The 18,610-nt window shown below is 36.4% G+C and overlaps 3 protein-coding genes across 5 annotated transcripts; 1 reads left to right on the plus strand and 2 right to left on the minus strand.

Moving 5' to 3' along the window:
* The first annotated feature begins 526 nt into the window (after positions 1–526).
* On the plus strand, positions 527–11,056 carry LOC127935234 (leucine-rich repeat-containing protein 14B). 3 transcript variants are annotated; one of them, XM_052532921.1, is made up of 6 exons: positions 527–3,665; positions 3,763–3,824; positions 4,272–4,392; positions 7,244–8,568; positions 9,954–10,313; positions 10,393–11,056. In XM_052532921.1, exons 4-6 carry the CDS (start codon positions 7,664–7,666, stop codon positions 10,703–10,705), a joined length of 1,578 nt encoding a protein of 525 aa, XP_052388881.1. In that variant the 5' UTR covers positions 527–3,665; positions 3,763–3,824; positions 4,272–4,392; positions 7,244–7,663; the 3' UTR covers positions 10,706–11,056. The 3 variants fall into 3 exon arrangements, with proteins under 3 accessions (XP_052388881.1, XP_052388882.1, XP_052388883.1); XM_052532922.1 differs by having other exon boundaries at positions 7,534–8,568; XM_052532923.1 differs by lacking the exons at positions 527–3,665; positions 3,763–3,824; positions 4,272–4,392 and having other exon boundaries at positions 6,770–8,568.
* Positions 11,057–11,167: 111 nt separating this feature from the next.
* LOC127935236 (cytochrome b-c1 complex subunit 7-like) lies at positions 11,168–12,811 on the minus strand. The gene is made up of 4 exons (XM_052532925.1): positions 12,720–12,811; positions 12,095–12,163; positions 11,794–11,960; positions 11,168–11,360 (listed from the first exon to the last, which is right to left on the minus strand). The coding sequence occupies exons 1-4, from the start codon at positions 12,736–12,738 to the stop codon at positions 11,283–11,285; spliced, it is 333 nt and encodes a 110-aa protein (XP_052388885.1). The 5' UTR covers positions 12,739–12,811; the 3' UTR covers positions 11,168–11,282.
* Positions 12,812–13,506: 695 nt separating this feature from the next.
* Positions 13,507–18,564, minus strand: LOC127935235 (transcription termination factor 3, mitochondrial-like). The gene is given in 9 exon segments (XM_052532924.1): positions 13,507–13,773; positions 14,048–14,209; positions 14,293–14,364; positions 14,447–14,517; positions 14,520–14,560; positions 17,448–17,643; positions 17,721–17,856; positions 17,939–18,235; positions 18,497–18,564. Coding segments are annotated over 7 exon segments (867 nt in total). The 5' UTR covers positions 17,851–17,856; positions 17,939–18,235; positions 18,497–18,564; the 3' UTR covers positions 13,507–13,578.
* Between the last annotated feature and the right edge of the window lie 46 nt (positions 18,565–18,610).

Here is an 18,610-nt window from a genome sequence, read left to right on the forward strand (position 1 = left end):
TAACCTTACGTACTCATGAACTGCTAAAAATTCAGTTTCTACATTCACTTGCTTAAAATTATGTTTCTTTATTCAGACTGGATAGTTTTTGGTTCATGTTGACAGCAGCCTCATGTTTTGTATTACACTGAACAGGTTGCCATGTTTTGATTGTTTCTATTACAACATTACAGTTAGAAAGGTCTATGGCTCTAGAAAGATGTCTAGAAATGTGTGATATAAGGAGAAAGAAAGAATAGATGATGTAAAGTTAGTGATTACAGTAGGTGTATTTAGTTCATGTATTTTTTTTTTATTTACATTTTTTCTCAGAAAATTTTACATTGAAAGTGGTGGTCAATTTGTTCATTTTTGACCTTCGAATAAATCCTATTGTGTAGTCATGAGCAGGTTTTACAACCCTTTTTTTGGAAACATTAATGTTTTTAATGTCATTAGCACTTAGACTATACTTGATACATTCCCAGTTTTATGATGTGTAGCCAATAAACAGAAAGTGTTGGAAAAGGTTTGCTCGGATTAAAAGTTTAAAGTGCATTACTGTGTTTTTTTTGTTTTTTGTTTTTTTTGTGGTTCATGAAAAAAATCTAATGAAATATACAGTACTTGCTTTATCAAAATTTAATGACATTAAACAGTGGCCTCCAGTGATTTTTTAATTATTATTATTTTTTTTACAACAGAGTAAGGTGAGGTAAGAACGATTATCCATTGTTTTCGAATTTGAGATCATATTTCTTTTAAATGGACAATTATTTTAGTCATTTATTAGCTGTGATAGCATTCTTACAGAAACCTAAAAAACAAACAATTGATCATATCTGCATGATAACAACTACGTTAACCTGAACAAAACTTTCATCTGAACCCCTCTGTTTGGTCAGTGCATTAATAAGCTCAACAGAATCCCGTGTGATTGGTTTTAATGCACAGCGCTGTAAGAACGCGTCTGTCTCTGTCTCAGCGCCAGCCAGCACCGTATAATAACGGAGATTCGTTCTGGCAGCTCTAAATTGCTGCGCTGACTCTTGTCGTCTGTTGGTGTGTTAGGAGTAAAAAGATGGAAAGATACTTTTGTGACTTTCTGCCGATATTGATGACAAATACTGAATTCACTTGCAGCATTCAGTGTTCACAATGGCACTGTTCAGCAGTGTATTTAGACAGCATTTTGCTCACTTTTTGCACAGAAGGGATACACCAGCAGTGTGCAGCACAAGAATGGGCTTAAAAAGAAGAGATGTAAAAAGAAAGGTGAAGAATGAGAGAAATAAATGAGGGAGGAAGTCACAGAAACAAGGCTGAAAAAGTGAGAGAGACACTCAGCCTTGAAAAGATGAAGGAGAGAGGACATGTGCATCAGAAAAAAAGAGAGTCTGCCAAATTCAGAAAGATGCAGAGTCTAGAAAAATTGGTGGAGGAAGTGAGCATAGAGAGGCTGGAGAAAAGAAAAAGATGATGAGAAAACTGAAAGAACAAATGGCCACTGAGCCAACTCCACTTCTTGTGGAGGTCAAACCTCCAGTGTGATCTTCCTTCTTGAAGCCAATAGAGGGAGAACTTCCAATGCTTCAGAGTGTCTCTGAACACCTCACTTTACCAGCCACTCGCTTCAAGCCCCTGCCGCCAGTAACCAAACCGCCCATGTCCACAAAAGTCAGCTCCTGCACCTGAGGAAGAGTCTCAGCCATGTTCTCCTCTTCAAGTGGATCCTTCCTAACCGTTGGCTGTTCCTCCACGTCCCACTCCAGCACCCGATGAACTCTTTTCTCTCCGACCCTCCCAAACTGGTGGTTCCTCTGAGCCTCACTCCTTCACCGGATGAAGTTGTTGATCTGCACTGTTCTCCAAAAAGTGCCACTTGTTCTGTTCACATAGGTAGAGTATAAGACCAAAAAATGGAGGTGAAGAAAATACGGAAGGAGAAGGAGCAAAGAGAAAAGGTTGCTGCTAAACTACAGGAATGATCCAAAACTGAATCATAACAAGCACAACTGCAACTACTGCTCTTCTGAATAAAGATCAGGGTCTCCAACAAGCCTGCTACACCTTTAACTTACTACACATTTCTGTGTGCAAATAAAACTAAAAGCTGAAAAGATGTTAATGTTTAAACGTTTTATATGATAACAAACTGAATTCTGAACTTTTTTTTCTTTTCTTTTCTTTTTTTTTTTTTTACTTTTCATGTGATTTGGTAAGAGGTAAGTTCACTTGTAAATTATACTTTCTATGATGTGGAATTAGTGGCTCAAATTTTTGTCTTGATTTGTAGGTCAAGCAGACTTCAAAGGAAGCACGTGCATGTAAGATGTTTGATTCTTAATATATCCAGTACAGCACTTGCACCTTTCTTCCCTTGCAGTTTATTTTTTCAGAGCATTTCTTTCCTTAGATTAACAGGTACAGAGTAAAAAATAGCAGTTGCATTTTTAATCTAATGTCGTCTAATTGTTTCACTGTTACATATTTCATCTGCTCTGATCTCCCTGCACGTACTGGGAAGTGAGGCTTCTATCTTATAGTTGAAAAGTTATTGTGATTATTATCTTGATCAGTAACCAGTGTGATAACACTAGAGAGAGAGAGAGAGAGAGAGAATAAAATAGATCTCCTTTCTATTTCGTGACGTTGTATCTCAAGACATCAATCAAATAGCAACTACATTGTAGCGCCATCTTGGTGATGAAAAGCATTGTGACTGTTATTTTGTATAACGAAATGCAGTATAGTTAACATTTTTAAAAACATATTTTTTTTTTGCATTTAGGAGTCTCAAAACTAAAAAATATATTTGGTCTGAAAAGATTGTTGTGTTTAATTGGAAACATTCGATCATTCTAAAGAGCCTGCTGAAAATTGCAAGATTTAAGATTTAAGAATATCTCTGAAGAGGAGAAATTATAGATAAATAAATAAACCGAAAATGTAGTTTTAGGAATATGGATAAGAATTATCATGCATATTTGACCAGGCTGTTGAATATATAAAGTGGGTTGGGTTAAACTGAAGAAGGTGCAAATGGTCAAAGGGAGAGGAGGTCGAGTTGCTTCCTCCACAGCGAGCGAGTGCAAATTCTCACTTCTTTCAGTCTCCGGCAGGGACGTCCTTAGGCCTATTTTAAGGGGGCTGAAGCCACCCCGAAATGTTCCTAAGCCCACCTAAATGATAATAAGAGTACAAAGAGTCATTGTGCTATTAAGATGATTCACTGCAGCGTCTCTGCATTGGTGAAGAGTGCTTTGCTAAAACTTTACTCAAAATTGAAGAGTTGTTTTCTGAGCTGTAAGATATCTTGACCGATAAACATATTGCAAATATTTCCATCATTGTGCTGTTGACAAGAACAAGGAGTGTAATGTGTCGGTCATAGATGGAAGTCGCCAAGAGTGGATGATTCTATTGTATGATTTGGACAACAATGGGAAAATAACCAGAGGTAAAGCTCAGTATCGACAGAAGACCTACCATCTCTTAAAGTTTTATATATTTTTTAAGCAATCATTGAGCTATTGAGTTTCTCTTGTGGTGTTTGTTGCAGAATATGTTGAGCCTGATGCAGTCGATCTGTGAAGTGGTTGAGACGTCAGTCAAACAGCTGGTGCTTAGCAATGGTACAACCCTGCGTGTGAAGCTGAGTGTCACTCCATTAACCAGCAGAAAAGGTGAAGACCGAACCGGTCATGATAAACACATGGTCTCGTCTGCTCGGTTAAGGCAGTGTATGATCGCTCTGCTGAAATTAATCTATTTATAATGCAGTGTTACTCACATTCAATGGAGGATGCAATACGGTCTGCAGAGAGCCTTCAATATCAGATCAGGTGATTTTTCTTTTTTTGTCATAAGTAAATCATGTTTTTCTTGAGAGATATTTGTATGAGAAATGTTTTATTTATCCAGGAGAACAAATTTAGAAGTATTTACTCAATGGAACAAAATTATAACAAAATGATAATTAAAATGTGTTAATTAATAAAGTATTTATTAATATTTTATATTAGTTTCAATTTTAATTTGAGTTCTTTAGTTAATTTTTTATTTTAATTGTATGTGCTAATTTTAAATTCAAATAGCTTATTTCAGCTATTTGCTAACATTTCTCATTTTAAAAATGTATTTGTCCCATTTAATGTTTTATTTTAATCTATATTTCAATTAATGAAACTTTAAAAAAAAAAAATAGTTTTAGTTAACAATAACACCAGTTACCAACACTATGGTACAACATTTAATAATGTGATTTGTGTTTCATGATTTTCTTCTGTCAGACAACTGAACTTGATCACTTGGGTGTTTCAGAGAGGAAGCACTACTCCGATGAAAACACAGGACGTAGGAATCACTATCTGGATCTGGCTGGAATTGAGAACTATACTTCTCAATCTGAAGGTGATAGCTTAATATTTATTCTCTGCTTTTTAGCAAGAAGGCCAGTGAAAATTGTTGAGCTCAGTTTTATTCAGTTTTACTCTATTCTAATTCTAGAAGACTGTTTAAAGCTTCCTAAAATATAATTGATGTTACTGTAATAGCTCTAGAAAACACACACACACACACACACACACACACACACACATATATATATATATATATATATATATATATATATATATATATATATATATACAGTACAGAGCAAAAGTTTGGAAACATTGCTATTTTTAATGTTTTTGAAAGAAGTTTCTTCTGCTCATCAAGCCTGCATTTATTTGATCAAAAATACAGAAAAAAATTTAATATCATGATATATTATAACAGTTTAAAATAATTTTAAAAAATGTATTATACTTTAAATGATCATTTATTTCTGTGATGCAAAGCTGAATTTTTAGGATCATTATCATATGATCCTTTAGAAATTATTCTAATATGATGATTCATTATCAAAGTTGGAAACAGTTCTGCTGCTTAATATTTTTTCAGAACATGTGATACTTTTTTTTTTAGGATACTTTGATGAATAAAAAGAAAAAAAAGAAGCTATGTTTTTAAAATATAAATATTTTGTAATAATATACACTACTGGTCAGTAATTTGGGGGCAGTAATTTTTTTTTAATAAAATCAATACTTTTATTCAGCAAGGATGTGTTAAATTGATTAAAAGTGATAGTAAAGAAAATATATTATTGGAATACATATTATTATTATTATTATTATTATTATTATTATTATTATTATTATTTTTATTTTTATTTTGAATAAATGCAGTCTTACAACGGCTTAAAAGAATAGGTTCTTTTAAGCCGTTGTTAATCAGCTATCATTTTCCACTGATTTTAGGAATAAAATATGGATAGGGCTAGGTTTAGGGATAGTGACTGGGACTGGGTTAAGTCTATTTTTGGTAGACTAATGTTGATCCAGGATCATCAAAAGGTGTTGATCCAGCAACATGTCTTATTTGGCAAAATCACTGCAACTATATATATATATATATATATATATATATATATATATATATATATATATATATATATATATATATATATATATATATATATATATATATATATAAAACTATTTTTAATAGTTTGGTATTTTGATATTGTTTGATATTGATATTTTGTAATGTCTGTAATGGTATTTCTTGTTTTTTTTTTTCAATAGGGACATAAGCCTATATCAGTTATACATACAGTGGTATTTTGGGCTGCTGTGTGTCACATGACAAGAATGAGAGCCCCACCCCACCAGTTACTGTGGTCTAGAACCACCCCTGCCCATAAGCAGTGCTATAATTTTTTTAACAAAAATAATGGATAGAATGTGTCTGCATTCATTACGTTGGTATGCAGCGCCTCTATGTGGTTATAAACGGAATATTCCAAACTGGTTTCATTCATAGATTAGTGCATTTGGAGGAATTTCCTTTTTTGGTTTGGAAAACATATCATGTTAGTATATGGTTAATTCTAAAAAAAATTTTTTTTTATATATGTAATATAAATCTTCCATCTTTATTTGAGCCTCTAACTTTAGCACTCACTATTCAAATTATATTCTTTAGAAAATATAAAAAGTTTTCTTTTCATTTATTATACAATTAACAAAATCACAGAAACGATAAAATTTTTTGAAGGGCTCACATTTACTATAAGTAGGTTAATTTTCTTGGGCGAAAACCATTCAATAGGAATCCATGTGATTGCGAGTTTAAAATAGGATCTGTTTTCCTTTGTCAATAGTATAGGAATGCATCTAGCACTACTCACACATTAATTTTAAAACCAATCAGCTTTCTCTTTGTGAAAAATGTGTGACATACGGTATTTTCATGACCAGCTGTATCTGTGTGAGAATGTATTCGTCCTCATACCAAACTCATGAATGTGAGGATTCTTTTGGAAACAGTTCGCAAGGCAAGTGTAAAAGCCATGGAGCCTTTAAAGGGAAGGAAGATACAATTTTAATTTCAATAAGTGCTGTCAAACATCCAAAATAAAAGTTTTTGTTTGCATAATACATGTGTGTGTACTGTGTATATTTAAGTATGTAAAAATACAGACACATTCAGTATGTTTTGAAAATATTTACATGTATTTACATGGTTAAATTTATATTAATATAATTTATATATATATATATATATATATACATACATACATACGTACGTATGTATATATATATATATATATATATATATATAACAACATATTTTTCTTAAATATATACATGCATGTATGTGTATTAAGATATACATAATAAATATACACAGTACACATACATATATTATGTAAACAAAAACTTTTATTTTGGATCTATTAATCATTGGACAGCAGTGATTTCAATGTTTTTGCATTCACTTGCAAAACTTCCCCTGAAAAACAAAACAAAGCCTTTGCTTCCCTCTTGAGAAAATATTTGCATTCTTTTACAAAACTGCAGTCCCTGATAAACTGCATTTGCTCTTAAAATTATTTTCTTCCCGCCCACATATAATTTCCATTGTGAAAGATCTGAAAGGAAATATGCTGATGAACACTTCACAATTTTTGAGCAAGCATAGTAAAAATATAAATTTTACTCCCATTTCTTTTTTCCAAACATCATCATGTTCTTTGAGAGGCTCCATAAGACGTTCCCCACATAAACTTTACTCATATTTCACCAAGCTGGTCATCCAAATTTAGCACATTGACAAAGAACATTGTTTGGTTTTAAAGTGCCTGATGCGTGAGACATTTTGCAGCACCTTAAGAATAAAATGCTTTTCTTTTTCCTTTTACCTTGTTTTTCAGGAATCTTGAAAATAAGGCTTAAAAATATATTTATTTTACCATTACGTTTGATAGTCAGGCGACTTAATTCAACACAATTCTCAATGGTTAACCCAGAAAATACCAAATTCTTCCCACAGCCACAGAATGGAACCATTGATGGTCACACTTAAGAGACTTCTTTTTTCTTTCAAGCCATCCCAAATCTAATTGCTGTTTAACCTCTGTCTGTTATTCATGAGAGTATGAGACAGCTGCTTCTATAAATAACTAACCCCCTTTTGATTATCCCTCTACATGCCCTCGCTCAGCACTCTTCTGTTCTTGGGTTGACACACATGTATATGTTGGTTGAAAGAGGGCAGAAGAAACACTCCACATCTCCTATAGGCTGACAGTTTCAAGAAGACTCCCTGATCTTTAGAGCTGACAAACACAGCCATGAAGAGCTTGAAGTTCGCAGCAGCTGAGGGCTTTGTTCAATCCGGCCCAAATGCATGTAAGGACCTCCAGTACTTGTCATTCAATCTCTACCCAATCCTCTTCAAAGCCAGCTATCTGCGTGAAGAGGCCTCAGTGCTCCACGACTTGGTCCAGAGATGGCCTCTGATAGAGCTCAACCTGCGCAAACTACTGGGCAGGACAGTGGACTGTCCAGATGATCTCACGTCCCGCACCTGCAGGCTCTGTCTGGAGGCCATTCTCACAGGTCTGAGGGACTATGTGATTCAAGCTCCAAACCTGTATAAAAAAATGCTACGTGTGGTGGATCTAAATGGTCTGCAAGACATAGAACACCAGGTCTGTCCCTGCAGATGGACTCTTGGCCGTTGGGCACGAACTGAACTACTTACCCGCATGTGCTTCGAGACTATGGTGTCCATGCAGGCCGGGCAAGCAGCACCTTCAGCGTTTGATGTGGAGGTAGATGTCCGCTTGGATGCTTTTGTTACTGGACGGAACTACGAGATGGTGGCTCAGGCTGTGTTGCTGCACAGACATTGCCCGTTAAAACTGAACTTCATAAGCCTGCGTGTGGACTCACTGAGCTTCAGGAACCTCTTTTACCTCCTGAAGCTGGTGGAGTCACATAGCCTGCAGAAGCTGGAAGTGGTGCACAATGTACATCTGGACGCTCCACACATTGAGATACTGCTCTCCCAGCTGAAGTTCCCTCAGCTGCGCTCAATCACGCTTCCTGCTCAGACTTTGAATGTACACAGGTTGGCTCTGGAAGACGAAGGCCTCATGGGAGTTTTGGGTGAGCTGATGAGCAAACTGACTGAACTGAGAGAGCTCTGTCTGGGGTTCTCCACTCTTACAGGGCATCTGAGGAAGCTGCTGAGGTAATGTGACCACAGCTGCCATTTAAACTCACACACATTGGTCATATATATATATATACACTAGATGGGGGTCAGTAATTTTTTGAAAGTCTTAATTATCTGTTAAAAATATTGTATGAATATATTTATGAAATATTCATATAATTCATTACAGTTATTTAATTTAAAATAACTTTTGTAATATATTTAAAAATGTTATGTATTGCCGAGCTGGCAAAGCTGAATTCAGCAGCCATTCTATTAGAAAATCATCTTAATATGCTGATTTGGGGCTCAAGAAACATTTCTTATTATTATCAACATTGAAAACAGTGCAGCTTAATATTTTTGTGTAAACCATGATACACTTTTTTTTGTAAACTCACGCCAGCCTTTAGGATGGTAGTGTATAAGGTAACTTTCACTTAAATATAAGATCTGACGGTCTTATTTGATGGTTTGCTGTCTAATCAACTGTTCATCATCAAGCCATGACTTGCATTTTGTTGTTGTTGTTGTTTGTTGTGTAACTAGTATGCCGACAGCTGTCCCATTGCAAACTCAAAGTAGGTCAGAACATGACTCTGGCAACACAATATGTTCTATATTTACTGTAAATAGCAACACACATGTCTTATGATAGTCAAAACATCACGTCTCATAGGTGCTGACACATAAGATATTAATTCACCCCAGAAGCAGACGTAGCATGTTTAATAATATATACCTGGGACTTTATATGGACTTAATAGTGAAGTATAAATTTCCTGTTGTATATATATACACTACTGTTAAGAGATTCTGAGGCCATTTATTAAATAAATAAATATATTTAATACTTCCATCAAATTGATAAAGTGACAGTATAGACATTTATAATGTAACAAAATATTTCAAATAAACACTGTTCTTTTGAACCTCCTTTTCATCAGAGTAACCAATATTATGGTTTCCACAAAAAATTAAACCACATAGTGGTTTTTAATGTAGATTTTTTTATTATTATTTCTAAAGGATCACGTGACACTGAAGACGGTGGTAATGGCGGCTGGTAATTCAATTTGGCCATCATTGGAATAAAATAAATTTTCTAAATATTATTAATATTTCACAATACTAAAATTTTACTGTATTTTTGTGTCAAATAATTGCAGTCTTGAGACTTCTTGATGTATAGATCATTTGGTAATTTATTTATTTATTTATTGCTCAGTCACTCAATTTTCTTCAGAGATCTCAATGCAGCTCAACTAATTACATAATATTTTATAATATAACATGATTTATTAAATAGTATTGTTTACTGAAATTGGTGTAAATTCCAGTGTTATAGTTTGATTCTTAGTCTTAATTGGGATAGTTCCTAAACCCGTGTTTTGAGTTAACTATAATGTTTGTTTTGCCAGTCCACTGAACACTCCGCTGCAGTGTATCGAGTTAGCGAACTGCAGTCTTAACGAACTGGACATGGCCTACTTCGCCAACAGCCTGCACAGTGAGCACATAGTAAAGCTGGACCTGAGTGGTCATGAGTTAGGTGACCTCTTCCCCAACACCTTCCGGAAGCTTCTGCATCGCTGTTGTGCCACACTCACTAGTGTAGGTCTGGAGGAGTGTGGACTGGATGATGACAAACTGGATCTGCTCACCCAGGCACTGACACCCTGTCACAGGCTAGAGGAATTGAAGATCCTGGGTAATCCGCTGAGCACAGCTGCTCTGCACAATCTTTTTAATATGCTGGCTCTGGGTTTTCCTGCGTTGAGGTACAATAAACCCGTGTTCATTGTTGTTAACTGTTTAGCTATTTGGCTGTTTTTGTCGTAATTATGTATTGTCTTACAGATATGTTGAGCTGCCCGTCCCTCGTGATTGTTATCCTGAAGGTGTAACCTACCCACTGGATGAAAGCGAGCTAATAAATTACGACAGGGAGAAGTTCCAGCAAGCCAGAAGCGAACTTATTGGCATCCTAGAGAAGGAGGGGAAAGGACATATAGAAGTTTGCACGCCATTATTCGGAGCCTATGATCCTGACATCAATGAGACGAACAATGAGCTGGGAGTCTCCATGCTGCACTCCTTCAGCGGTGTCTTAGACAACTTCATTGACACGGTCAACAGTGTTGCCCAACGGAGAGAGCAACACACGGAGTGAGACCATTCAAATGAATGAGAAATTATAAATTGTTAATAGTTAAGAAAATCTGATAATATGCAGTTATGGCCTGGATTTTATAATGTAATGTTGAAACGCTATAGTTATATTTTTATCCACAGGAAAACATACATTTATGGCGGTGTAAAGCATTAATAGTACTTGAATGCCATTAAATACCATGCAGAATTTATTTGTGTGATTGTACTTTCGTGACTGATGAATGATGAACTATTTAAGTCAACTGTAGTTAATTTTACTGTATGAATGTTTGAAAAGTGTCAAAGTCACTATGTATTTTTAGTCTTTTTAAAGTAATTCTGTTTTTAAATAAATAGCCTTATCTTTGGAGTCTACTGTATCATCCCATTGAACTTTGAAAGATTTATTGACTGTACAAAACAACATTATCATGACTTTTTCTTATCAAAGGAAAAACAACAACAACAGGCATGTGAAGACTTCTATTAGAAAGGAAATTTTATTAAGTATAGGGACTCATCACATAATACATTTTATCTTAAATACAACACCAGACATCACTCCATAAAGGAGCTTTAGTCTCGTCACACTCATTCTACTTCTTTGCCCATTCTTCTTTTTCTTTCCTTTCACGAACAACCTCCTCCAGATAGGGCTCAAGGTAATGCACTTCCTACAGGGAACAATATTAATTCTTCAAAACATTTGAAGCAGATGTACATAAACACGTGTTAACCCCCATAAATGATATCTAATGAATTTTCCAAAACCACGGTGAAGAATACAATCCTTTTCAGAAAAATATAAAATTAGAACTTCCTTATGACTCGTTTTCACTGAAGATACTCAGTGGCTGTTCACATTCACTTTTATTATATTAAAAGGAGTGCATGCATGCAAGTATCTGTGTTTGTACTAAATGTAAAAAAAAAAAAACATGGATTTTTTTATTTCAATGAAATGAATCACTTTAAATGTAAAATTAAAAAAAAATATATGATAAACTTGAACATTATTTTAAAAAAGTGGGTCCTAAAATATTTTAGACACTACACAAAGAAAAAGCAGCTAAAATTAGTATACATTCAGGTGACATGCTTCCTCACCTCCTCATATTTAGTCCACTGGTCCTTGGGAAGAATCTGTTGTTTCATTGAAAGATCCAGAGCTCTCTTGACGCGGAACATTCGGTCATTGTAAACTTGTTCTGGGAGCCGACGAATGGCTTCTTTCACATCACTGTCCTCAATGATGGTATCATCCCGCATCAAGCCTATATAACATGCAATGAGATGGAAATGTATACATTTGCTTATATGAATAGGTTTCAATGTAAATATCAATCCATGAAGGTCACAAGTTCTAAACAATGCTTTGTCTGCATGGTAAAGAGAAAGTGCCGCTTACCAAGTTTGTTGAAACCGCATGCATTGTAGTACCACTTCCTGAAGCCCACCAAGAGCCTGCTGGTCGCAGCTGTACAGGGATAGGAACATACATCCAAAATTAGAGATATGGAACGAGACAGGTAGATAATATATCCACCCAGCACAGCTTAAAGCAACATGACTTGAACGTATTCTGTGGTTAACGGATCCGGTGTTTATGACTGTTGTGGACGGGGTTTTTATAGCAGAAATCTCACTGATAAGCATGATGTCACCGGTGACATTAGATTAATTTAAGAGCCCAGTTAACGAATCAGTAAGTGAACCACAGAGCATTTGTTTCTTCCCAATGCATCGTTCACAATAATTAGGACACAAATAAACAGTTACTATAAGTTACATGTGGGAATGGAAACAGAACAATGTCATATTTCGCCTGGTATCGTACAGTCCGCGGTCGCAGACGGGGACACAGTAGAGGACATCAGTGCTTTACACCACAAAACTAACTACCTCGTCTACAAACAGACTTTCGAGTGCCACAAAAACCAGATACGGTATAAATTAACTCTTTAAAATGACGGTAACTAATTCATACGCTCGCAATTTCCCCAAAGGATCAGACAAACAACACAACAATTTACCTGGTGCCCTCGACGCCATTTTTGTTCACTACTAGGGAAGGAGCACAGGATTGTGGGATATGTGACGTCTCGTCCGTTGATTACGCAATCGGCTTTCTCAGCATGGGCTCATTGGCTGTCACAATTTAGAAATATTTTAATGTTTTTACAATTTTTCTTCACCTTTTTCGCCCCCTAATGCTCGCTATTTTATTTAATCTCTTACTAAACATTTCCAGCAGTTAAATACATTCATTACTTAAGAATTAGTATTTCCGCTACATATTATATGATAAAAATAACATTTTAAACATTTTTGTAATAAAATGTCAGGCACCAAGGGCTTAGATAAATATATATTTATGTATAGGCTACTCACCTCCAGCTGCTCCTTTCCCCCCGTGGTTGGTGTCTCTTGTAGCAATGCTACATAAACAGTGTTTACTAGATTTTAAGCTTCTACACCAAAATGTCTCTTGATGGGACTGGAGCAGCACATTCCAACAGCTGGATTTTTAAGCCATCAGATTCGGTTCTCTTATTTTTCAAATACCTTCATCTTTTTAAAAAAGAGAGGCAAAAGTCAGACAGACCAAAATTAAAGTAACTTCCTATGTGTTTTTTCCATGAGATTAATAACTTTACAATCACACACAAAAAAAAAAAAAAGAATGGAGAAAAAAAGATTTTCTCAGCTTTTCGCATAAAATTTATATATGGCAAATCAGGTTTTAGATCTAGACCTGTTTAACTTGACTTACACAACTGGAATATCATCACATGATAAAAATGAATAGGTTGTGGTATGTCCAATTCAACTTTTTATTTATAAAACGGTGTTCATACAACCAAACTATGAAAAATTATTTATTCTGTACATCTACAATGTTTTCTGAAATCTTTCAAAGTCTTCAAGAGTGGCCAATGCTACTTCTGAGCAGAAAACATCATCAGGCAGGAACACCAAGTGATCCAAAGTGGTGTAGTTAGGTTGAGATGGTTGATACTGGGCCCAGCCTAAGTACTCTAGAAACAAGTGTCGCTCTCGGATGTGAAGGAATTTGGCATTAAGGACCTTTAAATAGCATGTTGCACAGTACAAAGTAAACTCATGTTACACTGCATGGAAAACAACACAGACATGATTTACCATTTAATACAGCAGAACACAGCAGTTATTTCTCTTTTCTGACTGAGGGGAAATACTATGCAAAGTGCCTCAGTTAAATTATCATCCTAAATCCACATACAATCAAAACTCTAAATTTATAAACAAACTCTAAATTTGCATTCATAGGGTTTCAAACTGAACAATGCCTTGGTTTATGAAAGGACTAAACAATATGTACCTGTGGGAACTTCACAATAAGTGAGTGTGGAACGTCCATGGTGTTGTGAACGAAGTCAAATATTTGGGCAAGTTTTCTTTTATTAGCGATTAGAACTTTAGGAACAGTGGTCACAATGTGCTGAATTTCGTTTCCACCAAATCCAAACTCCAGTTCACAAGCCTAGATGAGAGATATAAATTAATTTGTCACATTCAAATATCACAATTATATAATAAAGAAAACAAACCAACAAAGTGACAGACCTTTAGATTCTCCTTAATTGGTTCTAAACTGCCACATAGTTGTTTTGGTTGGCGTCTCACAACATCTCTGGTCTTAAAGCAAACAATCATGGTAAATGTAGCTTAATGGTGATTTTTTTTTGTTTCTTGAAAAATATACATAATTCCACTTCACTTTCTCAGCACTGAGTCCCAACTGCTTCTGGAAAAATCCACGCCGTTTGTCGAGTCTCTCAACACTGAAGCCACAGACTGCTTACTGAACTTCTTTGATTTTAAGTAGGACACCCTTAAAATGAAAAGACCAAAGGTAAGGTAACCTTTAGAAGAAAATGTCAAATTATTTAGACTAGAGCAGTGGTTCCCAACCTTTTTTTCAAGAGACCCCTATTTTAACACTGAAAAATCTTAACGACCCCCATGACCCCCCCCCCCCCACATTCAAATACACCAGTATAGACATCAGCTTAATGTGACTGTCAGTTGTTTAAGTTTTTAATAACACCAGAATGCAAACAATTAACTGCAACTTGCAACTACTGAGTTTTTCCAACAACAGATTCCATTTATTTTCCTAAACCCGTTGAGCAAATAACAGCACATTTTAATCTGTTAGCGTAAATATCAAATCTATCCATTTCACTTATACCTTAAACGTGTAACAACATGCAAGGGTTCACAATGACCGACTTTTGTTTTCAGCCTGTGCTTTTTAACTGATGAACAAACAGAAGCAAATTAAAATTTACTAACATGAATATCACTTATTCAGAGAATTAATGTATTTTTTGTTTTGCATTCTAAAAACTAAAAACATTCACCAATTAAAACACAACAATAACCACTGCATAATAAATATTTACATATTGTAAGTTATGTTTTTTCATGCCTTTTCTCTTGTTCCTGGTTGAATTAAAGCCCTTATTTAATTGTTTTAATGTGACTATTTAATGTGAAGTCTGGGCCTGCATATCCAGGGCTAGAGATTGTATATTAGGCATGATTTTCGTGACAGCCATACGAAAGTCATGGTGCACATCCAGCTTGTTGCGTGCCTTCGTTTTGATGGTTACCAGAGAACTAAAAGCAGTCTTGGACAGGTATGTTGTGGCGAATGGCAGGATGAGTCTGGTTGTAGCATGGTGCGCAAGCTTGGGTGCGACGTTAGGTCCTTTCACCAGCCAGAACCGTTTGTACCCGTGTTCATTGAAGAATCTCCTCAGAAGAGAATTAGACTTGATATCCAAGAGCTCGTCCTCCGCTTGTAAATACTCCACGTCCTCCTCCTGCGCAGTGAATGGATCCATTACCCATGCGCATTTAGCGACATGTTCATCAACATCCGAAAACCGTGACGTCATCTCTTTCTGTAGCCGTTCCATGTGAAGTATGAACTCCTTGCTCAAGGATTCAGGCAAATTTCCCCCGGTCTGTTTAAGAAGTGATGGAAAATGGTGTAGGTCTCGTTTCATCAGCTTATTCCTCCTAAAGTCCACTTTATGCACAAATGTGTCAATAATTTCCTTGCATTCCAGCACATTTGCATCCGCGCTCTGCATGCGCTTGTTTGTTTCATTATAGAGGCTGAAAATATCCGCCAAGTATGACGTTCTGATGAGAAATGCATCTGTCATTTCGTCAAACAGCTTCTGATTGTTCATTTTCAGGAACTCTTTTATTTTTTCTTTTAGTTCAATAAAACGAACCAACACTTGGCCTCTTGATAGCCAGCGCACTTCGGTATGAAGGAGGAGTGTCTGATGCACCTCATCTTCACACAGCTCCGCAAAGATTCGCTTGTTTACCGGGCGGGCTTTTATAAAGTTAACGATCTTTACAACTGTCTTCATTGTTTCATTAAGTTCATCAGAGAGGTGTTTGCTGGCCAAGGCTTGACGGTGTATCATACAGTGAAACACAAGACAGTAGGGTGCTTTTTCTTTCAAACGTGCATTGAAGCCCTTGTTTTTTCCCATCATTGAAGCAGCTCCATCAGTGCAGCATGCGACTAAATTATTATAGGGAATCTGATTCTTTGTGAAGTACGTGTCAATCGCGTGGAAAATATCTTCTCCTCGTGTTGTTGTAGACAAATTAGTCGACAAAAGTATGTCCTGCTTTAGTTCGGAGTCATCAACGTACTGCACATATGCAATGAGGACTGCTTCATCCGCCACAGTAGACGTTTCGTCAAGTTGGATGGAAAATGGGTGCATCTTTAACTTTTCAATCAGTGTGTTCTCAACATCATTTGCCATTCTGTCGATTCTGTGCTTTATTGTATTATTAGACAGAGGTACAGTTTTTATTTTTGAAGCTGCCTGTGCCCCGCACATTATTTCTGCCATTTTTACACATGCGGGTTTGAGCAGAGTTTCCCCGATGGTGTGTGGCTTTTTTGATTGGGCAATTAAGAGAGCGCACTCGAAGGATGCAACCGTTGCCTGTCTATTTTCATTTCCAGCTCTTGTAAAAACATCTATTATGTTCTGGGGTCTATTTGACATAACAAGTTCTTTTTTCCTCAGGAAAAATTCTGTAGGTTTACCCACCGTCTGTGGGTGTTTGGTGCTCTGATGTCTCATTAGTTTGCAGGGCTTCATGCTTTCATTCGCCAGTCTCTCACCACAGATTACACACTCAATTCTCACCTTGTCCATCGCTTCAATGAAACCAAATTCAAGATAACTGTCTAAATAAGGCCTTGTTTTCTTTTTAGCGCATTCATTTTTATCTTCTCCTCGCCGCTTTGCCATATTTTCTCTTTGCCTCGTTTTTTTTTCGAAGTTACGTCTGTATCTTCCCACTCTCGCGATATGTTGCAAAATTCTCGGCGTTAAGGATTTTTTTTTTGTCATATTTAATTTTTTTACATTTTTTTTTTCAGAATTATTTTAATCAGAATTAATTTATCGTGCTGTTTAAAAAAAAAATGATTGGCGACTGGCGACCCCTCGAAAATTATTAGCGACCCCTAGTGGGGGTCGCGACCCCAGGGTTGGGAACCACTGGACTAGAGCATCAATATGATACCCATGAGGCAGTCTGAGACGTTTCAATGCCATGTCAAGACTCAAGTCTTTCTGAAAGCTGCTAATTAGTTTGAAAAAGTGTTGCACTACAGTTTATTTCATGTGTGTGTGTGTGTGTGTGTGTGTGTGTATTCTCTTTCTGACCTGGCTTCAAGGTTGTCCAGGCTTTCTGTGAGGATGAAGGGGTTTTTGGTGAGCAGTTGGCCCAGTTTAGACTCCTCAACTCCCCAATCTTTAAGGAAGAAAAGTCTGGGTGCATCATTGCCATGAAAGTCAAGTCTAACCAGCATGGAACCCACATTAGGTCTCTGTTCTAGTTCCCAGAGGTTGACAGTGACACCTGGAAAATTACCAAAGGATTAGAGGCATCCAAAACAATAATAATAAAAAAATACATATTAAAGAAATGAAACATACCCAGCTGAACCAGTTTGGTGAGAGTTTCTGATTTATTTACTTTATTCTGGTGGAAGGGCAGAAGGTACTTGGATCTGGACTGCTTCCTCCTCACTGATTTCCTGAAGCGGAGAAACACGCAGAGCTGCATCTAAATCTACAGAACACAAGACAGATTATTAGCATGACAATTCAATCAGGGATGCTCATGCAAGTAAATATGTAGTTGTAATACATACCTATACTTGTCTTTGACTATCTGAAAGAGACACTTGGCTGGATATTAGATGCACAGCAGAGTTTATTGGCACAGGCCCTTTTTATGCGCAAGATCGGGCTTATTATAGACATGTGGTGAAGCAGCTTGGTGGTCTGTGAAGTGTCTCCACGTCTCTCTGCTGTGTCTCTGTGAGAGTCTGTGCTGCAGCAGTGGGAGATGTGAGCGCTGGTGCAGTGCGCGTGTCGACTGCTGGCCAGCTGCAGATAAAGGCCTCGAGAGCCACAAACTCAAGCATCGCTGACAAAGTGCATGACGACTGTGAAGGGTTTTCATGGGTGGAATAATATGCAACAATAGTGTATAATGTTGTTCATTCTGATTATGTGCAATTGTAAAAATAAACGCATTCTTTTGATTTAGTATCTAATACATTTTTATTCAAACTTTTTCTGACAGTATTGACTACATTCAATTTCATTACAGCAGTAACATGATTAAACCATCTATACAAGGCGGAAAAGATTCAGTTTTATGACAGCAGATAATGAGCTGACATCTTTTAGAAATATGACATTACCTGTTCTCGGTAGCAGCATATAAACCTCCTCATGTACACACTGCTGCCAGTTCGCGTGTTGTTTCCAGTCGTCTTCGCTCGTGATGCACAAATGAGTCACAGCGCCCCCTAACG

This window comes from Carassius gibelio, chromosome A19, assembly GCF_023724105.1.
Source record: "Carassius gibelio isolate Cgi1373 ecotype wild population from Czech Republic chromosome A19, carGib1.2-hapl.c, whole genome shotgun sequence".
NCBI classification, from domain to species: domain Eukaryota; kingdom Metazoa; phylum Chordata; class Actinopteri; order Cypriniformes; family Cyprinidae; genus Carassius; species Carassius gibelio.

Excerpts from the sequence above, each read along its gene's own strand:
- LOC127935234 (XM_052532921.1), top strand. The coding sequence starts at position 7,664 with ATGAAGAGCTTGAAGTTCGCAGCAGCTGAGGGCTTTGTTCAATCCGGC. Across the intron at positions 8,569-9,953 it reads CATCTGAGGAAGCTGCTGAG|TCCACTGAACACTCCGCTGC; the intron begins GTAATGTGACCA and ends TTGTTTTGCCAG. Across the intron at positions 10,314-10,392 it reads CTGGGTTTTCCTGCGTTGAG|ATATGTTGAGCTGCCCGTCC; the intron begins GTACAATAAACC and ends ATTGTCTTACAG.
- LOC127935236 (XM_052532925.1), bottom strand. Across the intron at positions 11,961-12,094 it reads ATGCGGTTTCAACAAACTTG|GCTTGATGCGGGATGATACC; the intron begins GTAAGCGGCACT and ends CATGTTATATAG. Across the intron at positions 11,361-11,793 it reads AGTGGACTAAATATGAGGAG|GAAGTGCATTACCTTGAGCC; the intron begins GTGAGGAAGCAT and ends TGTTCCCTGTAG.